Source organism: Hyperoodon ampullatus (genome assembly GCF_949752795.1).
Source record: "Hyperoodon ampullatus genome assembly, chromosome: 20".
Classification (NCBI taxonomy): domain Eukaryota; kingdom Metazoa; phylum Chordata; class Mammalia; order Artiodactyla; family Ziphiidae; genus Hyperoodon; species Hyperoodon ampullatus.
This window is the reverse complement of record NC_136933.1, coordinates 4,391,288-4,412,810: the sequence shown is the minus strand read 5'-3', so window position 1 is coordinate 4,412,810 and position 21,523 is coordinate 4,391,288. Positions and strand designations below refer to the sequence as shown.

Below are 21,523 nucleotides of genomic sequence, written 5' to 3'. Positions count from 1 at the left end.
AAAGTAATATATAAATATAATTTAATCTTTTTAACAAACTCAGATTGTTGTTCTTCCATGAAATAAACAGAATGCTGCCTTAAAGATCCACCACAGAGTCTGGGGCTAACTGACCCTACAATAAATGGGTCTCAGTTTGCTGTGTTTCATGAGCTTTATGTTAAGTTTCCTGGAGTTTTGCTTTCTCTCTCTCTCTCTCTCTCTCTTTTTCTTTTGGTCACTGAGGTCTAGGTCTGTAAGAACATTCTCATTCTTATTTTTCTATTTCTGTTAGACTTGGAAACCAGACAAGCAAGTTATTAAGTTACATGGAAAGAAAAAGTTTAAAAAAATACTGAGTTCTAGTTTTTTAACAAATTATACTGGCCTATTCCCAGCTTCTTAGAAATAACCCATATTAAAGCACTGTGTATACTATAAAGCACTAAATAAATCACTGTCAGTATAATTATTTTGGCTAACATTTTAGACAAACCATGTTACTAGGTAGGTAAGAAGTTATATACTGAGTACTCTGAATACGTGTTTAACCCACAGAGCACCGTAATTTATTATTCCTTACAACACTCTGCTAAATGGGAAACTGAGGCATAGTAGCTTATGGATTAAAGAAAGAATTAATATGACTGCTGTACTTCAGATGGTAGGCCAGTATTTAATTTTTTGACCAAATCTTACTTTAACTCTTTTCATTTCAACCCTAAAAGAAAAAAGTAATAATAACTGACATTACTGGGCACTCACCATTTTGAAGTGATTTACATATTTCAACTCATTTAATGTTCACAATAAACCTCATGAAGTAAGAACTACTGTTATCTCTATTTTACGGGATGAGGAAACTGAGGTACCAAGTAGCTGGGTAACTCCTAAGGTTATGTAGCTTATAAATGTCAGAGTTGAGTCATGAAACCAATCTGGCATGCTGCCTTACCCCAAAAAGCTGGTGACTGACCAATTTTTATATCTAGAAACCCAAGCCATTTATATGTAATATTTGTCCAATTACTCCTGGGAAAACAAATTATTTACTAAGTTTGTCAAATTATAAAAATTTAAATAAAAGGCTACTCAGTGAAACTTTATTTATAGTTAAAAATAAGAATCTCCCTTTAAAAAAAATTCTTAGTGTGAGGTATGAAGGCAAATTTCTCATAAACAAAAAATGTTCCCCTTTCATTCTGACTATGCGTCGGGTTTCCAACCTTAAGTAACAGCTTTTGGAAAGGTTACAGCAAAGAAAATATACAGCCAGCTGAGATTAAGTGGCTGCCAAAGTATGCCGCTCTTATGGACATTTAAAACCAAGCAGTTTTTTCAAATGTAAAAACATGAACTGCACCACAGTGTCTCCAAGATCCCTTCTAGTGCTGAAGTTCTATGGATCTAAGAACAGAAGGTAAACGGTCTCGTAAGACATACCTTGAGTACTCTTGAGGGTACGGAGAAGAGTACCAGGTGTGGATCTCATACTTCCCAAACTCAATAACAGAGGGACAGCGGACTTGTGGGTCAGGGGGCCCGGTCACTCCAACTTTCTGTGCAGTGAGAAAATACATTAATTACATACGTTAGCTACATTAAATACACTGAGACAGAGAACAAAACCAACAAAACAAAAAAAACCCCATCTGAATCTAAGTGTCGCCTTCTCAGGATTCCACAGGAAAAGTTAAAAAGCCAGCAACAAGCTAATAAGTTTTTAAATAAGCTGTATTATCCTTTAAATAGAGCATCCAAATGAAGAATAAAAATGCTAATACATCTCTTAGAACCAAATGTAGTTGGTGACACTGAAGTTTCCCCATTTAATAATACTGTGAATATCCTCAACTAAACTCACTCCTTAATCACTTAGTTGTTAAACAGACCCTGCCGGCACTTGGGGATATAAAGTCAGGGGTGGGGAGGAGTGCTTGCTGCCCACTGGCCGAGATCACATGTATAGTGTCCCAACTGACAGCAACGGCAACCACCTACTCAACATGTGAGCATGTACAGAAAGGAATCAACCTCCGGTTTGTGAAAGCAGATATTAAGGAATATGACAAAACAAGTAAGAGTCTTCATTTTACACTGCCCCTAAAATTCCCTTCTTAGTGGCTTTTCATAGGTTTAACCAAAGAAAGTAATACTCTGTTAAACACATACTTTTATCCCTTTTTATCTATCTTCTGTTTATAATTAAAATAATTTCTATAGCCCCATCCCTGCAATAACCTGAACTACACTATCTTAAATAAAGAATAACTTGTAAAGCGTTGAGGACTTCCACAGCAGCAGCTCAAATATAAGCCACTGCTAATGACTACAAGGATCAGGTTTTAAAACCTGAAATTCAAGGGGGATTTGATTTGCCCTGCACCCAATATAGCAAGATTCATATATGTATACATGTATATAGGCGTACCTCGGAGATACTGTGGATTCAGCTCCAGACCACAGCCACAAAGTGAATATCGCAAGTCACACGAATTTTTTGGTCTCCCAGTGCATATAAAAGTTATTTACACTACACTCTAGTCTATTAAGTTTGCAATAGCATTATGTCTAAAAAAACCAATGGACGTACCTTAATTAAAAATACTTTACTGCTAAAAAATGCTAACCATTATCTGAGCCTTCAGCAAGTCACCATAACAGATCACGAGAACAAATATAATAATAATGAAAAAGTCTGAAATATTTCAAAAATTACCAAAATGTGACAGAGCCACAAAGTGAACAAACGCTGCTGGAAAAGTGGTGCTGATACACTTGCTCAACTCAGAGCTGCCACAGCCTTCAATCTGTAAAAACCTAACTATCTGCGAAGCACAATAAAGTGAAGTGCAATAAAACAAGGTATGCCCCTGTGTGTTATGCATATAACATATAATATATATGCATGTATATTTATTATGGATATTCTATAAACATTAATTGACTTTTTTTTAAAAAAAGGAGCTAGAATTTAGCCTAATCAAACACGAGTATTAATAACTCTTCAAACGAGCAACCAAAATTCTCCTTCAACTTTATGCTTCAAAAACCACTGAGAGATTACTGAAGTCTCTTGTTGGAGCTCGTGACAAACACACACACACACATACACACACACACACACACCTTCTAACAAAACTAAAAAAAATCAGAGGTTTTTATTCACTTTTCATATAAATTCATTTAAGGAAGAAGCCTTTTCACCACAACTCATTTGACAACTCTCTCTGGTCTTTCTAACCACTCCCTTTTATAAAAGGCCAAGGGACTTATCTCAGGTTTCATGCTGGAACACAGCCAGGTGAAACCTCACCTCTTCCTCAGACACCTCAAAACAAAAGACAAACATCTATTAGTTGGATAAACTGTGTTATGACACCAAGGAGTACTGAGGCTCTTCCAAAGGCAAAAATCAAAAAGAAAAACACAAGACAGGGTTAAAATAAGATTTTTTCATGTCTGAAAACCAAAATAGAACTCTGCAAAAGGTTTTAAACACACTGTTCTTTAAACTACATTCCAGAATCATGTATTCTAATTCATAAAGTAGTATCTTTTAGCCTATCTTCACAGCTCAAAACAACAAGAATAGTAGTATAGAAAATATCAGAATAACCAATATCAGAAACCAAATCTAACTTCCTGAGCCAAGGATCAAGCAGGAGGCACGAAAAGTGAGACCGTGCACCTGCTGCGGCGCCGCCTGCTGTGTGAGAGCTTCCCCATCGCCGCCCAGCGCTCCTCCAGGTGGATGCCCAACGCAACAGTGGATACTCAGCCCCAGTACAACTGTCTGCACATCGCCGCCACTAGGAGAGTCTATGTAAAACCAGACTCAGAGCAGACCTCCTCTGCCTTCGCAGCCCTCGCCTTCCTGCACTGTGAGATGCACACAGCCACAGGGCTCCTCGACCTCCAGCTCCCTTGGGAAAGAAGCCTCTGAGCCAGTGTGTTTCCCTTTACCAAGGTCTGGAAATTAACAAAGGCTCTGTGCAGTGAGGAAGTAACAGCTGCATCCATACCACTCATTAACCTAGTCCTTGCCAAATTCAAATTGTCAAATCTGAATTACAAGGTTATCTTTACTAAATCATTTTATTTTTAAATTTCAGTCAAAATATCATTAAACATGCAGCTTTCAAAGCAGCAGATATCTAATATAATCAAGGGCACAACATTGTTTTAAACTTTTAACTCAGGTTCTGCCACTCTGTGCCCTCCTTCTCATTTGAATATGCCAAAATCTTTAAAACATAACATATATTCTGGGCCAGAATGGACTTTTTAATCTAAGAAAGTAAGGGGGGCACTAAATGCACTAGTAATTGGGCTAAATCAAAAGGTAACTTTAAATATACCTATTCTAGATAATGAAACTTTTATTACCAGCAATTTATGAGAAAAGGCTGCTACTCTTCTGCAAAGACTCCACTTCTGTCAAATGACTAATATATGTTTTCCAGTACAGAGACCACTCTTGCACACAGAGACCCCCAAGTCTAGAGCCGGTACAGAACGAAAGTTACAACTGATGTAGATAGAGTCCTGCTCCCTCCCTCTGCCGGACCTTCCTTTCCCATTCCCTGTGCGAAGTGACATTTTGGGGTGGGAGTGGAGGGTAGCACTGTACCCTTAGTATCAGTATGAGAATGTGAAATGTGGGGAGAGGACATGTCTTTCTGGTATTTGAACATTTTCCCATAAAAACTATGATAAAAAATAATTCTGTTCCTTAGGGATTAAAAGTTACCTGATGAAAGAGATACATAAGAATGAGTTCACATGCTGCAAAGTGGAGAGAGCATGACCTCATGGAGTAAAGAGACTCAGCATGTGTGGGGCACCTACTGTGCAGTCTCTGCACCTCGCACTGTCATCTCATTTATTCCCCACAATCCATTCCTCAAAGTAGGAAACAACACGCCTGCTTTATAGATGGGGGGAGTGGAGAGAAGCCAAGGATCAGAGAAGTTAAGAGGTAAAGAACTCCAGGACAGAATATTAAGAGTGAAGCACAAAGACAGAAAAGAACCAACCGGGTACAAGGTGAGATAGAAAGTATGGGTAGCCCTCAACTAATTAATTTCTGAATTCCAAAAGTTTGTGTGTACGTTTCTTTGAACTGGAACTTAGTTTTCCAAAGAAATGAAGTTACTACATGTCCACAGTCTCTTATCCAAAACCCTTGGAACAGAATGTACTTCGGAATACTGAATTTTTCTCATGTTAGAGAAGTACTGCAGTACCTATATGTATCTTAAATCAACAGCCTCAGTAGGATTTGGGACAATGCTCCATAATCAGATACATTAATATTTCTTTAGCAAAGCACATGAATAGTCACATTAAATGGGATAAGTAAAGAATATACATAGTCTAAACTCAGTTCAGATCATGTTTTGCCAACAATTGAATTAGGGTAACTAAGATCTTACTATATAAAATGAGTTATAATTTTTTTTCATTCTCTAAAAAAGATATACATACAGATGGCCAATATGTACATGAAAAGATGTTCGACATCACTAATCATCAGGGAAATGCAAATGTAAACCACAATGAGATACCACTTCACACCCATTAGGATTGCTACTATAAAAAACAAAACAAAACACCAGAAAATAACAAGTGTTGGCGAGCATCTGGAGAAACTGGAAACCCTCGAGCATTGCTGGTGGGAATGCAAAATGGTACAGCCACTGCGGGGAAAAAACAGTATGGCAGTTCCTCAAAAAATTAAACACAGAATTATCATATGAACCAGCAACTGCACTTCTGGGAATACAGCCAAAAGAATTGAAAGCTAGGACTCAAACAATTATTTGTACACCATGTTCATAGCAGCATTATTCATAAGTCGAAAAGGCAGAAGCAACCCAAGTGTCCACTGACGGAGAAAGGGATAAAAAAGATGTGGTACAAACACATGATGGAATACTATTTAGACTTTAAAAAGGAAGAAAATCCTGACACATATTACAACATGGATGAACCTTGAAGACATTATGCTAAGTAAAATAAAGCCAACACAAAAGGACAAATGTTTTACGATTGCACTCATGTGAGGTCTACCTAGAGTAGTTAAATTCATAGACAGAAAGTAGAATGGTGGTTGCCAGGGGCTGGGGGAGGGAGAAATGGGGACTTAGACTTTCCTTTTCTCCTTATCCAGCTTAGATTCCAAGGTCTTTTACTGTACCTCATCTTTACATACATCCTTAACTTCCTTGCTTTTCTACTGATTCACCAAAATCCCAACTCTGGTTAAATTCGATATTCCAACACAATCCAAGTTATTACCCTCATATCTGAACACTCTTAGAGAAAAACACAGAACCATGCCCACTAGTCTCACTTTATACTTCATACCCACTAACCTCAGTGGGCGCCTGATGCTCCCCTACTCCATTCACTCTCCCATTCTTCTAGATTATTTCATTACTTTGTCCTGTCTCTCCTCAAGCCTCCAATACCTTGTACCCCATCTTCACATTCAAGCAATGCCTTTGCTTTCTAAGAAGCAATCAAAAGAGAGCCTCCGCAGCTTTCCACTTTCCACGGCACATCTGTATGTCTACCCTTGTGGCCATACACCCTGCCCTTCCTTAAGGCTATGGATGAATGGTCTAGGCTCCTACCTAAGGCCAACGCCCCAAATGACATGAATGACACACTAAGCGCTTTCCAAGTATCAATTCATTTAATCCTTTCAAGAAACCTATTAAGTAACTTGGTTGACCAAGGGCACTCAGCAGAGACAGGATTTGAACCTGTGCAGGCTGTCTCTAATACCTAGGCTCTTAACCACTATCTTAATAAATACTCAATAAAATTTTGCTAGATCATCAAATGAATGAACTCAAAATACATCTAAACAGCCTTCAATACGTGATGCATAATTAATGGGTAAATGCCTTCAGACACTACAACAACCCTCTGCTCCCACCCCTAGTTTCAGCAGTACCAAGCAGTCCACTCCAGCAACAAAAAAGCAGTCATGGGGCTTCCCTGGTGGCGCAGTGGTTGAGAGTCCGCCTGCCGATGCAGGGGACACGGGTTCGTGCCCCAGTCCAGGAAGATCCCACATGCCGTGGAGCGGCTGGGCCCGTGAGCCATGGCCACTGAGCCTGCGCGTCCGGAGCCTGTGCTCCGCAACGGGAGAGGCCACAACAGTGAGAGGCCCGCGTACCGAAAAAAAAAAAAAAGCAGTCATGGAGATACCTTAAAACCCCAGCACGCTAAAACTAACATCCTCTTACTAGCTTTCAAAGCCCTCTAAAATCCAGCCCTATACCAGTAATTCAATATATTTTTTACCATTACCCAACAATGTTTCATGCAGTTTTACCTCTCAGACTAAACTACAGGCAGTCCTTGCTTTGCATGCTACTATGTTAACTAAAACTTATGCATATCAAAACTGAGATCCAATCTCAGTCGCTACAGAGTGCATGAAGCACGAACACAATTCTGATATGCATGTGTCGCCATCAGCACAGCACCACACAAAGCAAGGACTGCCCGTGTTATGACACCTTCACAGGCAGCTACTGTGTTTCTACATCATCGCCACAGTATGACCTGCACATAGTAGGCCCTCAAATATTTGCTGACCTGATGGACCAATAATCACAATGTCTCTTGTATTAATACAATATATACACTGTATTCCTCAAAGCTGAAGTTAATGTTGTTTACTCTACCTGGTAAGCCCTCATTCTCTTCATTTACCTAAATCCTGCTTCTTCTGTGACCATCTCAGATCATACCAACTCTTACTAATCCTAGAATATACTGTGAACATATGGAACAGTCCATATCATTTAATACAGCAACAAATTACATCAACTGGTACTCTGTGCCACTGTTTGCTGTTTATCTTACCTTTCTCTACTTGCATTCAGTACAGGCTTTATGATTTTGATGCCTCTGTAACATCTTTTACAGGGTAATGCAGGAGGTTACTGTGATCAGGGGCACAAAAATGGAAGTCACACAGGCCCCAGCTCTAATCCACCTCTACCATTACTAGTTACATAACTTCAGGAAAGTCACTCAACTAAAAGTCTCGGTTTCCTTGTGTAAAATGGAGTGGGTTTCAAGAAGCATGCCCTTCGGGCACTCAAAGAAATCCAGAAATTTGCCATGAAGGAGATGGGAACTCCAGATGTGCGCGTTGACAACAGGCTCAACAAAGCTGCTGGGCCAAAGGAATAAGGAATGTCACATACCGTATCCATGAGCAGTTGTCCAGAAAACGTAACGAAGATGAAGATTCGCCAAACAATCTCTATACATTGGTTACCTATGTACCTGTCACCACTTTCAAAAATCTCAGACAGTTAATGTGGATGAGAACTAACTGCTTAAAGTTATAGAACCGCCTTTGCATCTTGACTTTCCTATTCTAGTTGTAGCTAACAGGCTCATATATCTTAGAGCAGTTCCCAATTACAAGATCATCTGGAAAGTGTTTCCTAAATACTGTACCTGGGCCCCTTTTCTCCTCAGTCCCTGGAGTTTCTGAATATTCGAACAGAGCCTAGGCAGGTTAAGGTGGTTTTGAAGTACATCCTGGCTTGAGAATGACTGTTTAGGTAGTTACGACACTGGGCATATAATGTTAATGCTTTTACATGCATGTTTTGTTAATTCTAAGATAAACATTTTTCTAGGAAAAAAATTAATTACTTAATTAAATTAAATAGGGATAACAATCCTTACCTCATAGGGTGAAGAGAGTTGTTGAACCTAGTTTATTCCATTTCTAATTAACTGTTCAATTCTTTATGCAAAGAAGAAAATTATTTTAGTGGCCCACACAGATTTCAAAAATGCTGTTAACTTTCTAGAACCACAAAAAAAACACAATCAAATCCTTCAAAATTAGAAAGCACTAAAATTACTATCGAAATATAATGTGCTATTTGGTGATATTTTATGTAAAAATCATTCTATATATTTCGAGGAGGCTGTTATGCTCTTCAGTGTAATGACTTGAATACAAGTGCTTCTTTCTGGTGATGCATCTTTTAAGAAAAACCATTTCTTACAAGCTCACAAAATCACTGTTGAAATATAATTCCAAACAAAAGCCTATACTACTAATTTCTTATGCTTCTGTTTTTCTTTTTAGAGGTGGCTCTTTTTTATTAAGTGTTCACTGACTAGCTAGTTATGATGGAACATAGTACCAGGCAAACTATATCCTTCTCCTGAAATTAAAACAAAAACAAAAACAAAACAAAACAAAAACAATTAATAGATGACTCTTTTTTTGGGGGGGTGGCACTTGCTAAACATTTCAATAATGCTCAACTTAATGAGATAATGTATCATACAAAATTTAATTGTTCAAGGTCATCACTATGAGCCATCACTATTGGATTTGCTTTTGTGAGTACGTTTCCTACTAAAGCTCTATGAAAATAAAAACAAGGTCTCATTCATAGCCCCTGCACTTAGCATAGTTTCTAGAACAAAGTAGGTACTTAATAAATGATGGGTTTTTGGTTGGATGGATTCCTATATTAACTCCTTTATCATTTATCTGTTATGAAGACGGCATAAGACCCTGTAATAAAATCTTCCTGCAAAATTTGTGGAACAAAGGTTGAAGCAGTTTCTACTAAATATCTAGGCTCTCAAAAATGACTTTGTATGTTATGTTTATGAATGCTTCTATTATTTAAAAACATCATCTAATCTAATCAATAGTGACTCTCCCCACTGGCTTCAACCCACTTTCTCTGTTACATTAGGTCAGAGAGCCTGGGAGCTGTCCTTGACAACCTCCCGCTCCTTTACACTGCATGCTGAATCTACCACCAAGTTCTGCTGACTCCGTCTCTGAAATGCATTCTAAATCCCTCCACTTCTCTCCCATTTCCACTGCCACCTCTCTAGTCGAAGTCACCATCTTCTTCCATCTGGATCACTGAAAAAGCCTCTAAATTGGTTTCCCAGCTTTGACTCTTGCCTAATTCCAATCCATTCCTCATAGAGTGGCCAAAAAAAAAAAAAATTAATGCAAATCTGATCTTTCTATTTCCTTTCTACAATCATTCAATGATTAAAGAAGATGTGGTAGGGCTTCCCTGGTGGTGCAGTGGTAGAGAGTCTGCCTGCCAATGCAGGGGACACAGGTTCGTGCCCTGCTCCGGGAAGAACCCGCATGCCGTGGAGTGGCTGGGCCTGTGAGCCATTTAAAAAAAAAAAAAAAAAAAAGAAGATGTGGTAGATATATACAATGGAATACTACTCAGCCATAAAAAAGAATGAAGTAATGTCATTTGTAGCAACATGGATGGACCTAGAGATTATCATACTAAGTGAAGTAAGTCAGAGAAAGACGAATATCATATGACATCACTTATATGCAGAATCTAAAAAAAATGATACAAATGAAACTTATTTAAAAAACAGAAACAGACTCACAAACACAGAAAACAAACTAATGGTTACCAAAGGGGAAAGGGACAGGGAGGGATAAATTAGGAGTTCAGGATAACAGATACACACTACTATATACAAAAGAGATAAACAACAAGGACCTATGTATAGCACAGGGAACTATATTCAATATCTTATAATAAACCATAATGGAAAAGAGTTTTCTAAAAAAATCATTCAATGGTTTCCCACTACAGTTACAATAAAAACCCCAATCCTAACTTCTGTCCTCAGCTTATCTCTTCAGCTTCATCTTTTGTGCCTTTTATTCACTGTACTCTAGCTATACTGGCCTTCTTTCAGTTTCTCAAATTTACCAAGCTCCTTTATGCCTCAAGACGTTTACACAGGCAGCCGCTATGTCTGGAACATTCTTCTTAGTAATTTTGTGCCTTGCTGACTTTCCACTCGACCTTTAGGTCCCTGTGTAAATTATCACTGCCCTAAAAGAGGAATCCCAGACACCTGGACCAGGAAGTTATCTACTATAACCTCTCACTGCATTCTTACTTTCTTCCTATTACTTATCAGTTTGTAATAACAGATTTATTTGTATGATTGTTTACTATCTGTCTCACTCATGAGGCAAAGTTTCATGAAGGCAGAAGCTACAAGTTTTTGTTCAGCCTATAGCTCTAGTTCCATGCCCGGCACATGAATTCCAAATGAATGAACCCCATGCAGAAGTACCACCATCATCAGAATTTCAGTGCACTGCCAATGAAAATAAGCACAGATTAGAATTCAAATATCTAGTTATTTCTTTGGTGCCAGATACATACATGGACAATCACAAGCTTAATAAAATGCTGGAAGAAACACACAATTAGCCAGATTATTGTCAATACAAATTGATATTGTCTCCACTGGGTCTCAGCAAGGCTCAGCACTCCTTTTAACTCTCCCTAGTCATCTTTCTCTTCACACTCCTATTATTCCAACTCCTGGCCCATTTCTCCCAGCAGAAACGTTCATTTAAACATCCATTCATTAAACAAATATTTACTGAGCCTTTACTATATTCCAGGCACTTGGTATAAAGCAGTGACCAAAAAGAACGTGCCTGTTCTCAAGGCACTTACATTCTAGAAATAAATATTTACATTCAGGAAGTGGTAAGTACTATACAGGACAAGCAAGCAGGTAGGGGGACACAGAGTGATACAGTGGGGATCAATGTATGCTATTTCAGTTTGGGATTCAGGAAGGGCCTCTCTGATGGGTGACAGGAGCAGAGACCTAAAGAGAGTGAGCCAACTAGACGTCGGGGCCAGAGGAAGGGCCATCCAAACGGGGAGCAGTAGGTGCAAAGGCTCCAAGGCAGAAGGGCGCCTGGTGTGTCTGAGGAAGAGAAGGAGGCCTGTGGCTGGAGCCGAGCAAACAGGGGCAAGAGTGGGAGGACGACGGGGAGGAGGGGGGAGGCACAAGGTCACGGGGGGCCTTTGTAAACACCCTAAGCAAGACTGGAAGACACTGGGGGGCTTCTGAGCAGAGGAGTGGTATGTTTCAGAACATTTACTCCGGGCCCTGTATAGAGAATACAGACTCAAGAGTGGGGTGAGGAACAGGAGTGGAAGCAAGCAGATGATGAGTCTGGAGACATGGCAACAGCCCAAGCAAGAGGGGATGGCAGCTCAGGCTAAGACAGAGGTGGAAGGGAAAAGAAGTAGTCATAGTCTGGATATATTGTGAAGGCAGAACCAACAGGATTTGCTGATGAACTGAATATGTACAGAGCCTGAGACAGAAAAAAAATCAAGGACCTCTTTGGGCCTGAGCAAGTAAAAGAACAGAACTACCACTGACTCCTATTCTCCAATAAAAGGAACCAGGGATTCTTAGAGAAATGGCTGAATCTACAACTAGAACAACAAGAGCCTAGGATATACTGCTGTGGCCAAAAGTAAATATGAATATGGACTATACAAATATCGAATCATTTTGTTGTACACCTGAAACTAATACAATGTTATATGTCAATTATACCTCAATTTAAAAAATCACCAAATGAACAGAATAAATTGGAGAAAGTAACACACACAAAAAAACCAAAGTTAAGGGTGAGGTAGAGATTAAAATCACAATAAATGTTCTCAATCTGTGTGGGGGGAAAAATGACAGAGACACGTCGGAATGATGCAGCGGCCGGCTTGAAGTTCCCCCTGCCCAAATCTGGAACAATCTGAGTATCAAAATAAATATCAATAGCAACAAATGATAAGATAACTCATAAAATAAGAATCTACAAGTCATAGATAGATAGATAGACATATGGATGGAGGGATGGATGGATGGATAGACTGATAGGAAGAAGGAAAAGCTCTTCCTAACAGCAGTATGCCAATTAATAAATGTAAAATAAATGATGGAATTAGAAAATCATCTAATTCCATCTAAAGCAACCTGCAAAGTCTAGCAGGTAAAATTTGATAAGAAACAGGATATTTACATAAAGTGTATTCCCACAAGATACATATCAATAATTACAGAGGGCAAATGATTTCACAGAGAAGAAACAAGGCACGATACCACTGTAACCAAGTGATCAAGTTAACATCACTTGTAACAGGACGAACACCTACTACGTGCCTCCTGGTATGACACGCTGACGAGGACACGTCACCTCTGTAGACATTCAACAAAATAAATGACCTGCACACGTCAAAAATGTCGCGGGCGTGAAAGATAAAGACTGAGAAAGTGTTCCAGGTTAAAGGAGACTAAGGAGACACAAGTAAACAAAACACATGATCCTAGACTGGACAGTGGACCAGGACGAGGCTTTTTTTTCCTTTTGCTATAAAGAACATTAGTGGTACAGCTGGTGAAATTCGATTAAAATCTCCAGATTAGGTAACATGCTTCATTGGTGTTAAATTCCTGATGCAATGACTGTACTGCGGTCACATCCTTGTTTTTAGGAAATACACACAAATAAGCAGGAATAAAAAGTGTTAGCATATATGTCTGCAACTTATTCAGGGAAAAAAAAGGTTCTTAAAACGTGAAGAACTCCTTTGAATTCCCACTGAACATCATGCAACTTTCTACCACAGTACCTATAACACTTTTTTTTTTTACTTATTGTCCGGAAAAGAATATGCCTTCAGAGGTTAAGCAACTTGCCTGAAGTAGAAGTTAGTAAATGACAGACCAAGGCTTGACCTCAGATCTACCTGACTCAAAGCCAATACCTGGGTTAAATCATAAGACGGTGAAATGCCGAGTAAATGTTTGCTGAATATTTATACTGTTGTCTTTATTTTTCAAAAACACTCTACATAAACAATCTATTCACTAATGGGTCTCTTAATCCAAAGAGTTTCACCTACGCAACAGGAATCCCCAGCATCAGCCTTATAAATTCTTAATTTCAAGAAAAGAGGCAGAACTCGACTTGGCTTACACAGCGAGTTGGTGGCAAAGAAGGAAAAGACAAGATAAACAAACACAATCCAAAAGAGCCTTTATGATCTACCACTGCACTCTTCTCATCTGTTCTCCTGCCATTATCTACACCCTATGTTCTTCACATTTCCCCCCACTTTCAAATCTTCACACTTCTGTTCCTTCTAATTATACGGGACCCCATTCCTTGTCATCCTGATACACTCCTGTACATTCTTAAGACCACCTCAAGTAGTATTTCCCCTCAACGACTCCTCCTCTGACCTCCACAGACAGAAGTACATACTTGCCTCCCACACTCCCCCAATTCCATGTATTCTATAATTAAACTTTCACATTAAGGAAATTATCTATTTACAAGTCTCTCCTGGCTAGAGAAGGAATCCTGTCATTTACCTTGGCATCCCTAGCATCTGGCACGTAAGTAGGTTCTGTGTCTGCACATTTATATCTTGCTACGTGTTAACAGAGGATTAAGGCAGAAGCATTTAATAAACATTTCCTGAATTAATGAATATGTGTTTTATCACTTGAAAGAGGCTTGGTTTTTGTTTCTTGGTAAAATCCTAAACTCGTCTTCATACATAAGACAGAAAATATTGATAAGTAAACCAAGCTCATTTGATACTAGTAGTCAAAGCAATGTGTTTATCTGCAAAACCAAAGCAGTTATCATGGGTTTGAAAAGAACACCAGCAAACTATGCACACCCACAAACCACATCTATCCGCAGATCAGATGGATAAATAAATTGCTATTACTGCTTTACCCACAATATAATTAATCCTCTGTTTCTCATCCATGAACAAACTGTTTGTCCCATCTGAATATTCAACTTTACCTGCAGTGCTTGTTCTTGGATATCACGAAATAATTCCATATCTTTCTCAGTCATGATTTCCTGGCTCCCAAAAAGCCGTTCCTCACTTTCTTGTTTGCCGTCCCAGCCATCCTGATTGTCTGCACATTAAGAAAGGGCTCACGTTATTAATGCTACCTTCAGTTTAGTACATGAACTAGAACAAATTTCAAAAGTCTTAATATTATTTATATAAAAGAGAAGAGGATAACATTAAACTGACTCCCAGAAAGATACTAGTCAATAAACAATATGTACATATTGTATCTTGCCTTATAATGAAAACCGTGAATTGACTTAAAGCTGCTTAAAAATACTAGCTAAATAACTAAATTTAAACTTCATTAAAAGAGATTATATTTCAGTATATACATACATACATATAAAAGTAGAACAGGAAAAAGGTCTAAGAAGTATGAAGTCTATTTTGAAATAACATGAATATAAAACTTTTAATATGAGTTTAACATGTCAACATGCAAATGTTGCTTCTTCATTCTTTGGTGGTATGGAAGAAGTTTATGTTATAGCAAGACATAATTTTTATCACTTCAGAGCAAAACAAGGAAATTTTGCTCCTTTTAAAATTCTCAATGATTCTGCAATCTTCATAAGGCCAATACATTCTTATCTCAACAAAAAGATGTATTTCAAATAGCTACTTTAACTGATGCCAAGTACTACCAACTCCCCTCACATTCTGGTACCCTTTTAAAGCACAAACTCCAAAGCCTCAGTATCACAGATGGTAATCCTCCGGCTAAGTGTGACAAATTATAATAAGCATACACTAAATGATGCACCTTCCTCAAATGGGTAAAGAAATGCGTGAGAGGAGCATTGAGGGGTTAAGTAGATCACTATCCTTTGCATTTGAAGACGACACTGATGTGGTCTCACTTCCTCTCTGTATGAGTATGGCTGAAAAAAACCCATTAGTGACAGACAGTTCTCTTTTAAAAATCAATTGCACATACATTTACTCATTTAGTGTAAGAAGAAGAAGGACAAGGACTCACTCTCGACAATATTCCTAAACTGAAAAATACATATATAATCTGAAGATATTCTGTGCCTTTAATGCCCCCTAGTGCATGACACAGACGGATGCAGGCACAGATCTAGCACAGTATTCCGTAGCATTGTATCAGATGGTGCAGATTGCTTCTTAAACTCTACAATTCATAAAGAAAATGACAGAGCCAATTAAAGCAAAAGCTCATACCAATGCCTAAAGCTCAATATTGGTTCTCCATACACTTTATACATTTGCTCTAATAATTTCTAACACCTTCCAGTAGATTCTTCTAATAATCCACAGCCAGTGAAATGGTTAATTCAAAAATGCCTTTTATCACAATCTGCTTTAAGAGATTCCTTCCTAAATCCAACCTAAATGGCTTGCATATTTTCTTAGATAAATGTACTCAGAGTGGAGCTTATCTACAGTCTACGTGGCTGATAAAGACATGAAAAGTACTTAAATGCTTAAACTGTAGTTAGTTGATTGCCACTCAGGTGAAAAGCCAATCAATACAGCATAAAAGGGGGGACCTGACAAGGATGAGGATTTTTCTCTCCTGCAGTGGACCAATCAATCATTGATATAAGCAGGAATGATGAAGCAGTGAATACAATCACCAATGGGACACTGCGGGGAAGGAAATAAAAGTTAAGGAAGTCCTTGCAGCACATGAGACACTACAGATTCGGCCCTGTGATCCTAGGGCCCATTCTTTTTCTTCTGCTTTCCTCAGAGCCCTTTCTAACTTTCTTCACACAGTTAGGCTCTCGCAACTCAACAGCGATAAGACCAGCTCTAATTATCTGGACAGCTCATCAAAATGTTCTCCTCTGACTTGAATTATCTGCTATACTTTTAACTCTTCTCCACAGATGTTTTCTACTTTGAAAACTAGGGACCTGAGCCTGACACATAAGCAAATGGTGTGAAGCTGTGGTTCTCTTTCTCTCTCTTTTTAAGTATAATCCATGAAAAATTACAACTGTATTTGCCAAGATCTGAAGTAGAAAAATCAATGACCTCATCATATTTGCATATAATTTGGTCTTTCACTTATACTCATATCAACAGCATTTTATTGGGTTGGCCCAAAGCTTTGTTCAGGCTTGGAAAAACCCAAACGAACTTCTGGGCAACCCAATATTTACCTATACTCTGCAATTTCCTTCCAGGAATAAAGTAAGCACCTTGATGTTCATCGCATAATTTATTTTGTAATTTATGAAATATTACATAAAGTTATCCTTGAGTCAAGGTTATACACCAAATTTCTGCAGGCAGAAGCATCTTCTTTTGTCTAAAACTCCTACTTGTCCATTCTCCAACTTCATCTCTAGCCTCTAAGTTCCTGCCACAGTTATCACCTGAGTATCACCTACATACATATATTTAGCACATTCTTATAGTCCAAGACCAATTTTTAATAATCAAATATAAATCTACTCTAGATAACTATTGTTATTCCAAATAACACACTCTGGAATACTTTTTGTTTCTAAGTGAACAACTTTTACCTGTGGGCCAATCGGAAGTGCTTGATTTTCTGTTGCCCTTTTTCCTGACTCTATATTGCTCAGAGTAGTCCACCACTTCCCCTCGAGGTTTCCGCCCATCAGGGGAAGGGGTAAAGAATTTGGTAAGGCCATCGATGAGCCCTTTGGTTTTCTTATTGAACTTCAAGGGGACGCTGCCATCTCTGCAGAAGTCCAAGCCATCTATTTGCTCTAGATATCCATCTTCTGATGACGATGCTGACTGGCTGGAGAGAGTGATTTTACGTTTCCGACCCCTTCCAGGGCCTGTTCGAACTTTGCTGAAGGGACCTTTTGACCTAAAGAATCAAACAGGGAAAAGGGAAACTATTAAAAAGAAATCTTTATATGGTTTCTATTTAATATATAACACACACTAAATAACCTGCAACTATATTTTAAAAATCTATATTGTTAAGAATATTCCATAAACTGTAAAATTATATGACTAAAAAGTAATGTTATTAGAAACATCTATTTCTGGGAAGCCTATTCATTTTATAGAGAAAAGAATCCTAGGCCAGGAGTCAGAGGGCATGTCTGAGTCATAATTCTGCCACTTACTAGCTGCACGTCTTGGACAAATCACATTCTCTTTTAACAACAGTGTCTTCATCTATACAATGAGAGTTGTACCAGAGAAAGACTACGACCTTTCCAGGTAAGTCCAAGCATCTATGCACCAACTCAGAGTTACACTCTTACCTCTAAACATAAGGATGGGTTACTCGCTGCAAGTCAGGAATCAAAAGATCTTTTTACAGGAAAGTTAAAGCTTGATTTAAGATTTAAAATATGAACTACAATACTGGTTCTATGTATTTCAAGCTGCTAATGCCCACTCATTTCAGCTATACCACCTTCATCTTAAGTGTACAAAGGGTGGGTAAATTTTGTGAGAGGCTGACAGGCCTAAAGATAGTTTACGTACCATCAAAGGTGAATTACTGTAAAGATAGTCCAAAGAAAAGAGAAAATTAGCTACTTAACCTTGCCCCACCCCTCCAAACCTAGCCCAGTTTTCTAGTCCACAAGAGATAATTATATCCCTGATTTCTGCTAACAGATGAAAATCCACATTATTTTACTTCAGGACACAGAAATGGGACTTAGCTATGACCTCAACAGGAGAAGCTATCCAGCAATCTGTACATATAACAGAAATAAACTACTGAGATTACATCAAGAGAAGAATCTGTGAAATGCTTCAATAACGTAATTTTTTCTTCCTTGTTTTTTAGGTAAAAGAAGCAATCTAAGGTAATGGTTTAGAGCCAGACCTGGGGGCCAGCCTATTGGGGTTTTAATCTCAGCTGAACACTTACTATAAACTATGCAAGTTAATCGTTCTAGACTGCAGTAGCCTCCTTTGAAAAAGGTGAGTACCAACAGTACCTACTTCACTGGGCTGGTGGGAGAATTAAATGATTTAACACACATCAAGCACTTAGAACAGTGAGTGCCTTGGTACTTTATTAAGGGCTCAGTAAGAGTTAGCCATTATTGTTATATAAAAGTGGCAGCTGTGACAACTGCGTGTCTTTTCACAGAGCAAACAAGTGAACCCTGTGCTACAGAGAAGACCCTACGCTCTTCTCCCCTCACCTTGCCACAAGTACAACTTACACCGTGTTTTGTTTCTTTAACCTGTTTTTTGGACGTCCTATTGGATTAGCATAGCGCCGTTTTATCTGTGCCGCCTTCTTCTGTAGAAGTTTTCGTCCTTTTTTCCTAGGTCGACATATCTGACATATCCACATGCCTATAAAGAAAGAAAATTCCACATAAAAGCACAATGGACATAAATACAGTGAAAGAGTTCAGATACTCTAAGCCAGGAGTTCTTAACCTCTTTCAGGTCAAGGACTCTCATCTGAAAATCTGATAAAAGCCCCCTAGAAAAATAAACATGAAAACATACACACACAAAATTCTACAAACAACTAGAAGAGACTCACAAATATCCTGAAGGCCACACATGGCTGAAGTCCACTGATCCTCACTTTATACCTAGAACCCACATACGGGCTTCTAATTACTGTTCTGCAAGAAAAGAAGCCAGGTTCCCATAGAGGAATGGCTGAGTCCAGGGCTGGAGCTGGGAAAATACAAGATAACCTGGAACAGCTTGTGGTGCCAGGAAATAAAGAAGTGCTCAACAGATGATGAAGGCATGTGAAAAGGACCCAGAAGCCAACGTGAAGGAACTCCCAACAGCCAGATCTGGGTCAATCCAGAAAAAAAGGAATAATCACAGCAATGGACTATAAGCCATAGAATAAAATAAATATCCATGAGTCCATAATGATTTGAATGGCTGAATAAATAAATAAGTGGGAGAAAGGGATCACTCTTACTTTTTTTTTTGGTGTGTTTTTTTTGTTGTTTTTACATGTCCATTTATTAAACAAGAACTCCTTCATGACAATTTAATACAGTATTTATTAATGATTAGTGCTGAGAAAATTATTTCCCCCTACATACAAAAATACAGATTTGAACACTATGAAAACAATCAGGACAAGTACCGTGAAAAACTGGTTCTTCAAAAGAAATAAAGGGGGAAAACTGAGGGCAGCATGAGGCTTTGTCTGCTGACGGGGACAAGCCAACAGGAGCACAGGCTTTGGGGTCCCCAAGCCACTCCAAATGGGTAGAGTCAAACCTGGGAGCCCGTGGGAGCCAGGTGGTGCCCACCCCAGGGCATCCATATCGGCTTCAGAAGCCAGGATGGGAGCTCTGACAGCAAAAACCAAAGTTTGCCAAACAGGCATCAGCTCGGATCATCCCACAGCTGGGGATCACTCTTTCTTATAGCAGAATTACAGTTAGTAAATGTAGAAGAAATGATGGAAATAGAAAAATCATCACTATGGAGACAAACAGCACAGTAAAAAGTGGTGCATGCACGAATCAATGACTGATGCTAAAGGAGATACAAAGCAGAAAAAGAGTAACTTTAAGGTGTCTGTCAAGTTTCTCCACTATAATCAAGTGATCCAAGTTCACACCACTAGTAATAAGACACAGCAGTATAATATACCCCTGTTATGGTAACATGAAGAGGGCACTACATCACTTCTCTAGTATTCTTGTCAAACTGCACAGCCTCAGTCTAATCGCAATAAAGCAAGAGACAAACCCAGATGAAGGACTTTCTACAAAATACTTGGCCAGTGTTCTTCAAAAGTGTCAAGGTCAGGATAGACAAAATCTGAGGAATTGACTGGAAGAGAGTAAGGAAATATGACAACTAAATGTAATGTGACATCCTGGATTGGATTCTCAGGACCAGAAATTCAAATAAGGTCTGTAGATTAATCACATCAGATCAATGTTAGTTTCCTGGTTTCAATAACTGTAAGATGTTAACATTAGGGGAAGCTGAGTAAAGGGTACAATGAGAACTCTCTGTACTATTTGTACTACATTTCTGTAAATCTGAAATTATTTCAAAATAAAATGTTGCCTGCTTTAAGCTTCCATAAAACTTCTTTTGTAGGCATTAAATACACAGGAATGGAGTCCTAAGAAAATCTTCACTATCTTGAAGGATTCTCAGAAGGCCTTTTGTCCACATTTCAAGTAAATGGAAGAAGCAGGAAATGTGGGATACTTATTCTTCCAATACATATAAATGTAGGCTCTTCAAAAGGTGACAATCAATAGTGGCACAGAGGGACTCAAGTAAAATCCTAAAGTGGAATAACTTGGCTGTAACTAAGGTTGAGTCCCTTTCCATCAACAGGAAAAATTTCTTCAAACAGACACATCAAGTATCCCATAAGCATTTTACTTAAGAAACCTATAAATCACAAAATCCAAGTTGAAAATGGAATTTATGGTAAGACAAAGCAGGGAAGACTAATGATTTTTTTTAAAGAAACTATAAGCATAGGATAAGATGGAAATCCAACCAAGAGGCAACTGTATCCCAACTAAATACCTTTCAAGGCACAGGAGTCAAAAGAATAGAATAACATTATTAAGCTGTATTCTTTTGATTTGGGCACCTGTTTGTTTGCAAAATGTTATAAAAATTTTAAGGTTTTCAATAAATCAGAGGCCCTAATAGCTTTAGGCCCCTCAAAAGTGATGAGCTGTGATATAATCAACATGACCTAATACAACTTCACTTCTTCCTTTCAAGAAATAGATATTTCAAACTATTACACAAGGCAAGTATTTTGCCCTCTAGCTATAGAGCTGGCAAAAAATTATAAATGAACACCATCACCCTCCATGGACACTTAAATAATGAAAACA

General features: G+C 38.5%; 1 protein-coding gene across 2 annotated transcripts in view; it reads right to left on the bottom strand.

Moving 5' to 3' along the window:
* KAT6A (lysine acetyltransferase 6A) overlaps positions 1-21,523 on the bottom strand; it is a gene marked incomplete at both ends in the record, with an annotated part of 105,386 nt that overhangs the window by 25,193 nt on the left and 58,670 nt on the right. For both annotated transcript variants that reach the window (XM_079726737.1, XM_079726738.1), the window contains 4 exons: positions 1,423-1,538; positions 14,684-14,802; positions 17,240-17,556; positions 18,884-19,019. In XM_079726737.1, coding sequence (XP_079582863.1) covers positions 1,423-1,538; positions 14,684-14,802; positions 17,240-17,556; positions 18,884-19,019 — 688 coding nt within the window. The remainder of the gene's footprint in view (positions 1-1,422; positions 1,539-14,683; positions 14,803-17,239; positions 17,557-18,883; positions 19,020-21,523) is intronic.